Source organism: Triticum dicoccoides, chromosome 2A, assembly GCF_002162155.2.
Source record: "Triticum dicoccoides isolate Atlit2015 ecotype Zavitan chromosome 2A, WEW_v2.0, whole genome shotgun sequence".
Classification (NCBI taxonomy): domain Eukaryota; kingdom Viridiplantae; phylum Streptophyta; class Magnoliopsida; order Poales; family Poaceae; genus Triticum; species Triticum dicoccoides.
The window spans coordinates 718,785,010-718,797,504 of record NC_041382.1 but is presented as its reverse complement, the minus strand read 5'-3'; the positions used below and the strand labels follow the sequence as shown (position 1 = coordinate 718,797,504).

The 12,495-nt window shown below is 47.8% G+C and overlaps 2 protein-coding genes across 2 annotated transcripts; one reads left to right on the top strand and one right to left on the bottom strand.

The window, feature by feature from the left end:
• Positions 1-427: 427 nt before the first annotated feature.
• LOC119356558 (homeobox-leucine zipper protein ROC2-like) lies at positions 428-7,016 on the top strand. The gene is made up of 9 exons (XM_037623529.1): positions 428-1,053; positions 2,257-2,555; positions 3,595-3,712; positions 4,219-4,818; positions 4,920-5,388; positions 5,478-5,749; positions 5,841-5,936; positions 6,021-6,445; positions 6,531-7,016. Exons 1-8 carry the CDS (start codon positions 958-960, stop codon positions 6,402-6,404), a joined length of 2,334 nt encoding a protein of 777 aa, XP_037479426.1. The 5' UTR covers positions 428-957; the 3' UTR covers positions 6,405-6,445; positions 6,531-7,016.
• A 150-nt stretch (positions 7,017-7,166) lies between these two features.
• LOC119356559 lies at positions 7,167-12,220 on the bottom strand. The gene is made up of 16 exons (XM_037623530.1): positions 12,021-12,220; positions 11,783-11,929; positions 11,355-11,446; positions 11,157-11,253; positions 10,971-11,014; positions 10,708-10,796; positions 10,226-10,317; positions 9,990-10,136; positions 9,743-9,890; positions 9,585-9,661; positions 8,989-9,060; positions 8,677-8,724; positions 8,361-8,488; positions 8,117-8,276; positions 7,835-8,036; positions 7,167-7,580 (listed from the first exon to the last, which is right to left on the bottom strand). Exons 1-16 carry the CDS (start codon positions 12,144-12,146, stop codon positions 7,531-7,533), a joined length of 1,719 nt encoding a protein of 572 aa, XP_037479427.1. The 5' UTR covers positions 12,147-12,220; the 3' UTR covers positions 7,167-7,530.
• Between the last annotated feature and the right edge of the window lie 275 nt (positions 12,221-12,495).

Here is a 12,495-nt window from a genome sequence, read left to right as displayed (position 1 = left end):
GAGTGAATTACACACTCTGCTTGCATGGAATAGAAGGTACAAAGTCATCACAAAATGTTTAACGTATAACACAATTAAACATTTTGCTTATGGCACCCAAGGATCTCCAAACAATATCTTCGTAGTAATACCAGTACATTAATACAAAAATCACGTCATATATCGCCGAGAGTTTAAATACACACGCACTGATTGCATGCAATAGAGGATACAAACTCAATACGAAATGCTTAATATAGCACAATTAACACAAACAAGATATCTTCGTATTGATACCAGTACATTAATACAAAAAATCCCAGCGTATATCGCCGAGTGAAAATACACACACACACCACTGCTCCCCCCAGCTCTCCTCTCTGACTCTACCCCTTCTTTCTTTCTTTCTCTCCCCTAGCAATTGCACTACGCCTTCCTCTTCTCAATAAATGCGATTGCACCGTCTCAACACTCTCCGGCAATAACTCCTCCTTCCTCCTCCACCATCCGCTCCACATTCCTCTCCCCCTTTCTTCCTCCTCCATGGCCGCCCAGCTCGTCGTCCCCTTCCTCTAGATCTCTCTCCGTCGTCTCGCTGCCCCTCCTGAGCTCGCCGAACTTTGTCTCACGCAGCGCAACTCCTTCTAGACACAAGCCACGGGGAGGGATCGGAGCTGCAAACATATATAGACACATACGATTCTCATCTTAGATCTCTCTCTCTGCCAAGTTCCTCCGGGCTGCCTCCTTCTACTAGATCTGCTGCTGCTCGTGCTGTTGCGTGGCAAGCAAGATATATATACCCCTCTCTCCATATATAGGACTGTACTAGCACTATCTTTGTTGGAGGGGAAAGGGAGAGAGAGAGAGAGAGAGAGAGATGCAGATGTGTATGTGAGGAAATGGAAGGTGCGGGAAGCAGGAGCCGAGCGCTAGGGTTTCGGTGTTAGACAGGCTAGCAGCAAGGTAGAGAGTACCATGATGATCCCGGCGAGGCACATGCCGTCGTCGATGATCGGCCGGAGCAGCGGCGGCGCGCCCTACGGATCCTCATCAGCACTGTCGCTGGGCCAGGTATTACGTTTTGTATATCTCCAGAAAGTTCAATTTCGAGCTGAAAGAAATCTTGAGATTGGCTTAATTTTGCGTGTATTGCTTCCATTTCCGTTCTCTTCCTTTTGGAAAGAAAGATCACTGCCTCGCAGGAGTCATTGCTGTTGGTGTTGCCTTTAATTTCTGCGTGATTACAACTCTCTTGTTTTGACTTGCATGTACTCATCTGATCCTTAATGATTTGCTCCTTTAATTTCTCCTTTGTTTCTATTTGCAAGTACTGATGCCGTCTGATTTGCTTCTTTAAATTCCCCTTGCTTTGATTTGCATATTTTGCCACTTTTTGTAGAGATGGAAGAGACAGGTACTCCTTGATTTGCATATAGGAGTACCGATCCGTCTCAAAATAATTTGTACTTTACCACTGGCTTTTTTCCCTTGGGAAGAGGAGAGAGAAGGAGGGGGGTTACCTCCGGGTACTTAGGCGCGGCTGCTGTTCACACATAGATTAGGTCACCAGAGCTCAGGGCACACGAGCCCCCTTTCTTTAAGACCCGCTACTATATAAACGGAGCAGATAAAGAAGACTAGTGCAGCTATAGGTTGGGGGGCTAGAGAGAGGGGGGGAGACTTCACTCTCCTCAGTTCTTGATCTTGCACACATCCAGAGGGGAGGGGAGGGGAGGGGAGTGGAGAATAGTGCTTGCTTCCACAGGTTTGCTGTTGCTTGCTTCCTTGTTCTTCCAAATCTATTGGTCTTTATGGCCAAACCTACCTTCTATTCTTCCTCTTCCTCCTCCCCCCTTTCTTTTTGCAATCTTGCTTTCACATCTCTGGGGAGAAAATGAGACATCAATAATCAAGGGAGAAATCAAAAGTTGCTTCACTTCTTCTCCCTCGATCCCTGATTTCTAGCTTAATTTTAGCTAGCTTTTCCATTCTGCCCCCCAAATTATTTGCCCGCACGAACACGTTTTTTTCCTCCCCAAACAGATTAGCATGAATTTTTGGATGGTTTTTACACGAAATTTTTCCGTTTCATCTTGGCCCTGAAACCTCTCCCCTTTCTCTGGCTACTAATTAATTAATACGCATACTTTCTCGCCTATATGCGGTGTACTGCGACTTGCTACTTCGTAATTGAATGGATTAATCGCTTCTATGTTTAGCGGCACACCACTGACCGACGACGGACCTAAACTTTGCTTCCTCTATAAATTGCAGCCAAACCTGCTGGACGGCAGCAACCAGCACCTCCTGCCGCACCACCTCCTGGAGCAGATCCCGGCGCGCGCGGCGGAGAGCGGCGACAACAACAACGGCAGCGTCGGCGGCGGCGTGGGCATGATCCGCGGGCGTGACTCCATGGACCCGCTGGGGGACGAGTTCGAGAGCCGGTCCGGCAGCGAGAACGTGGACGGCGACGCCGTGGACAACGCGGAGCAGGACCAGGACCCCAACCAGCGGCCGCGCAAGAAGCGCTACCACCGCCACACCCAGCACCAGATCCAGGAGATGGAAGCGTACGTATACCCAATCTCCTCCACATTTTGTTAATTACCACTGTGCATACTCTTCTAGTCCGTAATTGATTAGTCTCACTCACATCAAGCATGCTCATTCATATCTGGTACCACTCCTTAATTCGTGTTCAATTCCTTCTTGTTATCTTTCCTTGAATCTTCGCTTTGTTCTTGAATCGAGATTCATGGAAGCATACGCTGATACACACTCCCCATTCCTTAATCATGCTCATTAAATACATACATATCTTGTATTTTTGGTTAATGATCTGTAGTCGGATTAGTGCTATACTTTTCTGTTCAATTCTTTCTTGTTGTTGTAATGTCCTGGATGGATGTTATCCATCCCTGCTTAAATAAATATGAATAAATTCTCACTTGTTCTAATTGCAATTAGATGGAAGTCTAGCTACTATACCAAGGAAAGAATACATACATACCAAATTTTGCTCATTCAAGCACCAATTCCCAATGAATGAATGCTTCCCATTGTTCTAGAGATTTCAATTACTGCCAAAAAAATCAAAAGAGAGAAAAAAACACATTTCATGTTTGTTGTTGGGGAGGTGGCCGAGGAGATTGGACGGGGAGACGGGAAGAGAACAAAACAGTGTGGGTGGAACTGGATGGATGGATGTTCATACGAGACGCGCAGGTCAAATTGAGTCCTAGTAGTGTGGAGTGGACAAAGAGCGTACGTACGTACGCACCCCTACACGTTTCTAAGTTGACCGGGCCGGCCTGGGCCGAAAGCCGAGCGGGCAACCGTTTCTGTTGTCTTGCGCCCTTCCCCAAACGAACGGACGACGGGGGACGCAGCATTCATTCAAGGCCTACGTACGCGTTCACGGTTCACACTGCTGCTGCTGCTGGACTTTTTTGTTATTTCCTCTGGCTTTTTGGCCGCAACAATTAAATCGGGGATGCGTGCATGGGTCGTGGAATTTTATATTAGTGACATGTTTTTCCGTTGCCGCATTGAAAATTGGGACGATGCATGATGTAATGCGCGTGTATTGAAAATTGGGAGTATATGCAGGTTCTTCAAGGAGTGCCCGCACCCTGACGACAAGCAGCGCAAGGAGCTGAGCCGGGAGCTCGGGCTGGAGCCGCTCCAGGTCAAGTTCTGGTTCCAGAACAAGAGGACCCAGATGAAGGTAACTTTTTTTCACCCCTGACTAATTACTACATCCTGATCTAATTAATCACCATTGGAGATGAAAGTGGTGTCTTGCATTTCGGCTGTTGGGAAATTTGGTGGCGGCCGGCCAGCGTCGCAACCACCTCATTTAAGCCTCTGACCGGGGCAGCCAGCCATGCCGCTGCAGCACGCATTCATGGCCTGTTGCTATATCTGGACAGACTTCGCCCACACACACCCATACACACACACACACACACGCTGGCAGTCAGGTCATGCAGGCAGGCGGCAGCCCCGTCTCCGCGTCTGCGTGCACACTGCCCGACGCTCCCATAGTCAAACCCCACAAACTTTGCTGCCATGGCGCCTACGTGTACAGTGACCTGGCCTGCCCACTGCATGCACCGTCAGCCGCCGCATGCACATTGCACTGTCAGCTCACCCCACCTGTAAATGCAACGTGTTATGGCTGTTAATCTGATGGCGTTGGCGGTGCTGACTGCTGATCATGGATGGGTGCAGAACCAGCACGAGAGGCACGAGAACTCGCAGCTGCGGGCGGACAACGACAAGCTGCGGGCCGAGAACATGCGCTACAAGGAGGCGCTCAGCAGCGCGTCCTGCCCCAACTGCGGCGGCCCGGCGGCGCTCGGCGAGATGTCGTTCGACGAGCACCACCTCCGCGTCGAGAACGCGCGCCTGCGCGACGAGATCGACCGCATCTCCGCCATCGCCGCCAAGTACGTCGGCAAGCCCATGGTGCCCTTCCCGGTGCTCTCCAGCCCGCTGGCCGCCGCCCCGGGGGCCTCCGCCTACGACGTCTTCGCCGGGGCCGCCTCCGTGCTGCAGGCGCCGCCCGACGACAAGCAGCAGGGCGTCGTGGTCGAGCTGGCTGTGGCTGCCATGGAGGAGCTGCTCCGCATGGCGCGCCTCGACGACCCGCTCTGGGCCACCACCGTGGACCAGGCGCTGGCGCTGGACGAGGAGGAGTATGCAAGGATGTTCATCGACCCGCGCGGCGGCCTTGGGCCGAAGCAGTATGGCCTCGTCTCCGAGGCCTCCCGCGACGCCGCCGTCGTCATCATGACCCCCGCCAGCCTCGTCGAGATCCTCATGGACGTCGTAAGTACTCAGCACTCATTGATCATTTCTACTTTTTTCCGATCATTCATCGTGCATTGCACTGATGTTCAGCTTCACTTTTGTGTGTGGAATTCATGCAGAACCAGTACGCGGCGGTGTTCTCGAGCATCGTGTCGAGGGCGGCGACCCTGGAGGTGCTGTCCACCGGCGTGGCTGGGTGCTACGACGGCGCGCTGCAGGTCATGTCGGTGGAGTTCCAGGTGCCGTCGCCGCTGGTGCCGACGAGGGAGAGCTACTTCGTGCGCTACTGCAAGCGCAATGCTGATGGGGCCTGGGCCGTCGTGGACGTGTCGCTGGACGGCCTACAGGGGGTCAAGTGCCGGCGCAGGCCCTCCGGCTGCCTCATCCAGGAGGCTCCCAACGGCTACTCCAAGGTGACTTGGGTGGAGCACGTGGAGGTGGACGACAGGTCCGTGCACAACATCTACAAGCCGCTGGTCGGCTCCGGCCTCGCCTTCGGCGCCCGCCGGTGGGTTGGCGTCCTCGGCCGCCAGTGCGAGCGCCTCGCCAGCGCCATGGCCAGCAACATCCCCACCAGCGACATCGGAGGTACGTCCTATGTCATACACATGCATAGTTCATCTGCTCGTGATCACTAGCAGATCACTTACAGAGGTGCTCCACGTCCATGTGTGCAGTGATCACTAGCTCGGAGGGGAGGAAGAGCATGCTGAAGCTAGCGGAGAGGATGGTGGCGAGCTTCTGTGGTGGCGTGACAGCCTCCGTTGCGCACCAGTGGACCACTCTGTCGGGGAGCGGCGCCGAGGACGTCAGGGTCATGACCAGGAAGAGCGTCGACGACCCCGGGAGGCCGCCCGGCATCGTCCTCAACGCCGCCACCTCCTTCTGGCTCCCTGTCCCACCCAAGCGCGTCTTCGACTTCCTCCGCGATGAGACCTCTCGCAGCGAGGTACACACATCATCTATCATGAAAATGATCATTGCCAACTTCCTTGAAATTCTATGGTTGATGATGAACACTCATATTTTGGTGTTGGCAGTGGGACATCCTCTCCAATGGCGGCATCGTCCAAGAAATGGCTCACATCGCCAATGGACGCGACCATGGCAACTGCGTCTCACTCCTCCGTGTCAATGTAAGTACAATAGAATCTGATCATGCAATAACCTCATTCGTGTAATAATCGAATTAACCATGGATATGGCGTGTTTATGTGCAGAGCACCAACTCAAACCAAAGCAACATGCTGATCCTGCAAGAGAGCTGCACGGACGCGTCGGGCTCCTACGTCATCTACGCGCCGGTGGATGTGGTGGCCATGAACGTGGTGCTCAATGGCGGCGACACAGACTACGTCGCACTCCTGCCATCAGGCTTCGCCATCCTGCCCGACGGTCCTGCAGGGACAATGCACGCCGCGGCAGGGGCAACCGGCACCGGTGGGTCGCTCCTGACGGTGGCGTTCCAGATCCTGGTCGACTCCGTCCCCACTGCCAAGCTCTCCCTAGGGTCGGTGGCCACCGTCAACAGCCTCATCGCCTGCACCGTGGAGCGCATCAAGACCGCCGTCATCTCCAATGGCGGCGCCTCACCCCCGCAGTAGCTTCGCTCAATTCATCAATCTTCCTATGTTCTGTATCAGAGGTAAGTCTGAAATCAAAACTTTTCGTAAGAAATGTATGTGTTGGGTTTTATCTGAATTCTCTGAAACATTTTGCACCTGATGCAGGAGCGGCAAAATTTTGGAGCCTTCATTAGTGGGAAGTCAAGAACGCACCTCGGACTCTCCTTGCCATGTGGTGCTCATAGCCACAGATTGTTCCCCGTGAATTCGACCGGGGAAACTCCGCGACTTTCTTCGTTTCATGCAAGAAAACATTTGCGAAAACAAGATGCGGTCACCACTATGCAAGGGCGGTTGGTTCGGGTATTGACTTCCTCTTCGTGTCGGCCTCTCGGATGCTGCTACCTCTGGGTTCCTTTTCTAGGGTTCTTCGTCGAGTACAAAAAACCGTCATTTTCTTCAGTCAGTCTTGTAATTCGTTCGACTTGTCGTTGTTGCTGCTGCTGTTTCAGACTTCCAGTGCTTTGTAGGTGCTGCAGAATAGAGATTTGTGCCCATCTGTCCGTCTGTTGCTTTGGATTGGGTTTATAATTTTGTAGCGCTCCTGGTGATCCGTCGCCATTTCAATCCCAAAATTTGTGTTGTGATCAATGTGGCTTGTGTTTCTTCCCTGCTTCAGTGAAGACAAATGTTAGTTCCTCGAGGCTCAAGGACTGAACCATTTCCTTCCAAATCTCTGCGTACCAATAAGAATTGTAGAATTCAGCAAAGGCTTGGATACTCATTTTTCATCCTCAATCACAAGATAAAAATCAATTCACATTGAGAAATCTTTCCATTTCCAGATGTGCACCATCAGATATCTTAAATTTACTGCTGCCCTTTCAGTACATACACTGACAAATCATTCCATGTATACAACATTGAGCGTTTCTGAATACTATCCACACCCCCACAAACTGCACAGTTGATCAATACCAGCCAGATCCCAGAAACTACAACAGTTTAGGAACTCATCAGACTAACAGACCAGTACTTCTCGATCGAAGAAGGCGGCACTCGCACTTGAATCATCTTCAGCGGGCTATGATCACCAATGATCTCTGTGCACATGGCGTTTGCAAGAGAATCATTGCATGGATCCATGCTACTCATGACGGTGTTCTCATTCTGCGGGGAGGAGGTCCGCATATGAAAAATCATGAGATGGTGGACCTGCAACACATGTTTTAGTCCAGGGGTTAGGTAGCTCGTGCGTTCTCGTTAAGATCATACCGACAAAATATATTACCGAAAAAGGAGAAATAACACAACATGAAGATCAAGTTACAGAGATCATCCTTTCTTTCGGAATAGGTTCTTTTTTTACTTTATTATTCTTGAAGTATACTTCACTTTTACCCCTACAGTTGCATATTTCTGGTTCAAATAACAAGAAATAATGCCTATTCTATTATAAATGGTTTTACCTTTCTGTTCTGCTAAAAGGTAAAACGGAATGTGAGCTACCATCTTGGTTCCTCCTTCGCTCCAGTTCACAATCCCAGGACCATTTCCTTGGGCAGTGGATGGTCCCAGTACAGACAAACAAATGGCTGGTTCATTCATGAGCCCTAAGTAGTCACAGGCGCGCTGCCAGACTCGCCTGTCTGAGGTCCTGGACCGAGCGACCTGCAGGAAAGCAACTAACATACCTCAATCATGCATGATGCCAACATAACAAACTCTTGATAAGTTGATAAATGCACAACCTTAGCCAATGACACACGTGCTCTTGGAAGCAGCTCGTTATGGCAAGTTGCTAGCTTCGCAATGGCAGTCACCACAAAGCATAGGAGCCTAGCTTGGGATGACTTTCTAGAGCTTGCACCCATAGAATCGAACCCTGGGTCTTGACTTAATCCCAAACGACTTGGAAGCAACAGATGGAAGAAGTCAATCATGAGTAATACCATGGAACTCTAGAAACGAGGACGGTTGAACAAGCAGACCAACCTAGTTGCCAGGTTTTCGTATAGTAGCAACTCCAGATTTTCAAATAGTTCACGTGCTACATCTTTGTGCTTTATCCCTCCTGCTCCATGCTCACCAATGGCCCAACACAAATGCAGTGCTAATTCCATCTGCATATGCCAGTCCATCAGAAAAATCGATTATGGTGGAAAGAAGAGAAGTACTTATTAAAGATAACCAGCACAAGAACAGCAAGAGCAGGCAAAGATGCAGCAACTCAGTGAGCATATGAAAGCATCAAAGAAAAAATAATACTGCCTCCGATCCATAATAATTGTCATGGTTCAGATAAACTTGCCTTTGCAGGATTACCATGGGCCTCCCCGAGTCTATCAGTAATAGGCTTCTGCAGAATGGTTCAAGGTTGTTATGTAAAACTGTTTGAAAATACCATAATATTGACATGTATGTATAGTGCAAAAATAAATAGTTACTCCCTTCGTTCAGAATTATAAGATGTTCTAACTTTTTTTCTGAATTGGATGTATACAGACGCATTTAGTGTGTTTGTTCACTCATTTCAGTCTGTATGTAGTCCATATTGAAATATCCAAAACGTCTTATAATTCAGAACAGAGGTGGTACATACTAAGGATCACTCAGTCGGTACCTTTAGTAGGGCAATGATGTCAGGGGAGCGCTGGAATGCAGCCAATAAGAAATCCGACAGCTTTTTCCTCACCTACAAGGATTTTATAACCAGGAAGTTGTTCAGCGTAAATTCAAATATATCAGCAGAACTTAGTACAGGTGTTGTGAGCAAATACCAAACTTAAATCCACACATGCATATGAACAACATGAGGTAATAAGAAAATTAGCAAACTCAATTTACTTCTTACAGCTGTTCATTCTAAACCACTACTTGTCCATGTACACTACACTTGAGACATTCAAAGCATTTTAAACTTTTCGATAAGCTTTAGAAATTAAAGGTTTGAAGAAATGATGGCAGTTCCATATGGATCTATCCTTCAAGTATGTCTCGCGATGTTGCTACTTGATTCTTATTAAAATTAGCTTCATGTCTAAGCAATAACTTCTATTAAATCAAACAACTAAGATATACGAAAGGTAAGACATCCTTGATTTGCTTGTGAGAAGGGACAAAACCTAATCAGGCATACATCTAACTATATTAAGCATCAGTAGCACATAGAAAGGACAAGTAACTGACACGTGATACAAATAAAAAAAGTTTGTCTACCTCGAAAGAAAAATCCTTGTCAGGGAACATCGCAGCATATCTTGACATAACTACTGGAATCAGAGCACACAAGAGTGCTGAACCAACAAACATAGAATGTCAAATCAACATCATGTTGGTCATTAGCATCTGCAGATCAACAAATATATGGAGCTTACAGTTGTTGACGTCCCGCAATGCTGTTGCAAAAAATACAGTAAGAAAGTGAGGTGCCATTTTCAGTGATTGTTTTAATCTGTCAGACTGTGGGCTGTTAAGTGCAGCTTGTAACGTTGAAGATATCGTAGGGGATGTCCAATGTTTTGCCTAGAGGAAACAAAAACAGAATAAAAAGATTATACCTAGGAATATTAGGAAGATAGAGAAACATAAGCCGCAACTTATCGCAAACAAGGAACTACTTACAGCAATGCCATCATTCTCGTCTTTTAGAAGGTCAAGGAACATTGGGTCAGCAAGGTCTAGACGACCACTATCATCAGAACCTGAATTGCCACTTTGATCTTCTATTGAGGAGCCAGTATATGCCTCATCCATCAGTGCAAGGAGCATCTGCAGTATGGAAAAGGATAATAGGATTAAAATATTGGAGCTAGATATTGCACTCATAGCTTTTGGGGACAGATCATTTTGGAAGTAACCTCAGGAGCAGCACTCTTCTGTATAGTAGCTAAACTACTACCGATGAGAGTTCCAGAACTTCTTTCCACCTTTTCCAGTGCTACCACTAACACTGAGTGATATTCCAAGAGTTAATACGGAATAACCGACTCACATAAGAAAAAGTGATTAACAGTGCAGGATAAGCAGTTCTAAAAAAATCATCATAAATAATGCTCATCACGAGATTCGTGCTACTCGCAGAAGAATAAAAATGATAATAGTGCAGGATAAGCAGTTCTAAAAATATACATGATAAATAACGTTCATCACGAGATTCATGCTATATTGTGGTACATGATCTGAATATATTCCAAAGAGATGTGGACAATATACTAGCACACAGAAGAGCACTATAATATCATCATACATTTATCATATTTAACTGAAAAGGCTAATTGACAGCTAAATAATGATAATAACCCCCATGAAAGTTCTGAAAGTACAGAATTGTCAGGCATACTTGGCAGATCCATAAGGGACAGGAAGAGAGGAAGAAAAGATCCTGCTGACATCATCAATGGGAGCACTTCTGAGAACTTCTTATCCAACCTGGAAGAACAGCAAACCAAATTAGGTAGGTAACTGGTCATCAAGATTTTTCTAAAATGTTTATGTTTCCTGTAGCAACTATCAAGTCATTTGAGGGGGAAAAGCAGAATAGATTTCCTCGGGAATCAAAAGCAAATACATGAGGAGATGCGCCTAGAAATTGAAAGGGCATACCTATCACCATTTGATGCAATCAACTTCAGCAGCAATGGGAAGAACTGCATAGAAACAACATTACAAAAGCAAAATCAGAATCTAGCTGAATGGTTAGTATGTTTGTAAATTAGATAGAGAAACTGGAGTCATATTAGAAACTCAAAGAATGTAAACTGATTGAGATCTTTCATAGCAGTATCGCACCTGCGGAACCAAGGCGGGGAAGCTGTTCAAGATCTTCGTCTTGTTCGCTATCAGGAATTCAAGCGTGCGTTCTGCGACAATAGGGTCTGAAAACTCCCTGTCACCAAGAAAGAAACATTGAGTGATTTTGAGGGCTTGTAGAAGCAATCCGACTAAGGCATGCCCAACACAACAAGAAACCAATATGAAAAATATTACCTACTTAAGCAAGAGCGGAAGAAGGTTTTCAAGCTACCATCAGCATCGTGCAAGACCGCCTCCCCAAAGTCCAGGAAGAACTGCAGAATGGTCTGGGTAGGAAACAGTATAATACAGATTATTAGACGATCTTTTATTACGGTCCTAGCTGAACTATTTGCACAAATGAGCAAACATTACAATTATCCAATGTGAATGACTCTTTTCACAATCAATCAGGCAGATAAAATTAATCAACTGCAGAGTAAGTACATTTTCCTTTCTGGGATTAACAGTTAACACTAGATCAAGCTCTCTAACAGCATAGCGATGAAATTGCAATGTACAAGCACGATTCTACCCGAGAAGATCAACCCAAACTTAAAGAGACTTGAACCATTTCCACCAAAATGTAAATACGTACATAATTTGGTCAGTCGAGGCCTCACCAGAAGGAGCACGCCGGTGGAGGCCGTGGAGAGCGTGGGCGCGGCGGCGCAGCGCTGGAAGAGCTTGTTCATCACGGGAAACGCCCGCGCCACCATCTCGTCGTTGGCCCCCTTGGCCTCCTTGCACATCTCGAACACCATCCGCACCTTCAACGCGAAGGGCAACACAGGTAACAATCCGGCTACAGCACGGATCAGGGGAAGAAGAAGGGGATCGGAGGGAGATGCGCGCGCTTACGGACTGGAGGAGGTTGGGGTCGGAGGCGGGATCGGCGGCCGCGGCGGAGTCCCGTGATGCGGCGGAGAGCGAGCGGAGGTGGAAGTCGTAGCTGCCGTCGCCGGCGGCGAGCTTCGGCGAGGCCATCGCCGTCGCCCTCGTCGTGTCTGCCTCTGGCGAGTGGGTGAGAGACCGAGAGGGTTTGGGCTTCGAGCAAGAGCCCAAATTGATTGTCTAGGCCAGTGTTTTGTTAAATCTGCGTGCTGAAAGGCCCTGATCTAAATTGATGCACGATAAAATCCCACAAATTGATGCAGGCACCTCAGGAACATTTTCTTAAGTTGCGCCTTTTTTCGGTTTAAGAGATAATACTTCATTAAGTTCTACTTTCCTCCCACTTACTTTTTTCGAAAGAAACTCCTTCCCTAGAAAGGATCCATTCTTGGCAACAAAGATCTTGCCTTCGGATCTGAGGTAGAAGGTATACCCAATAGTT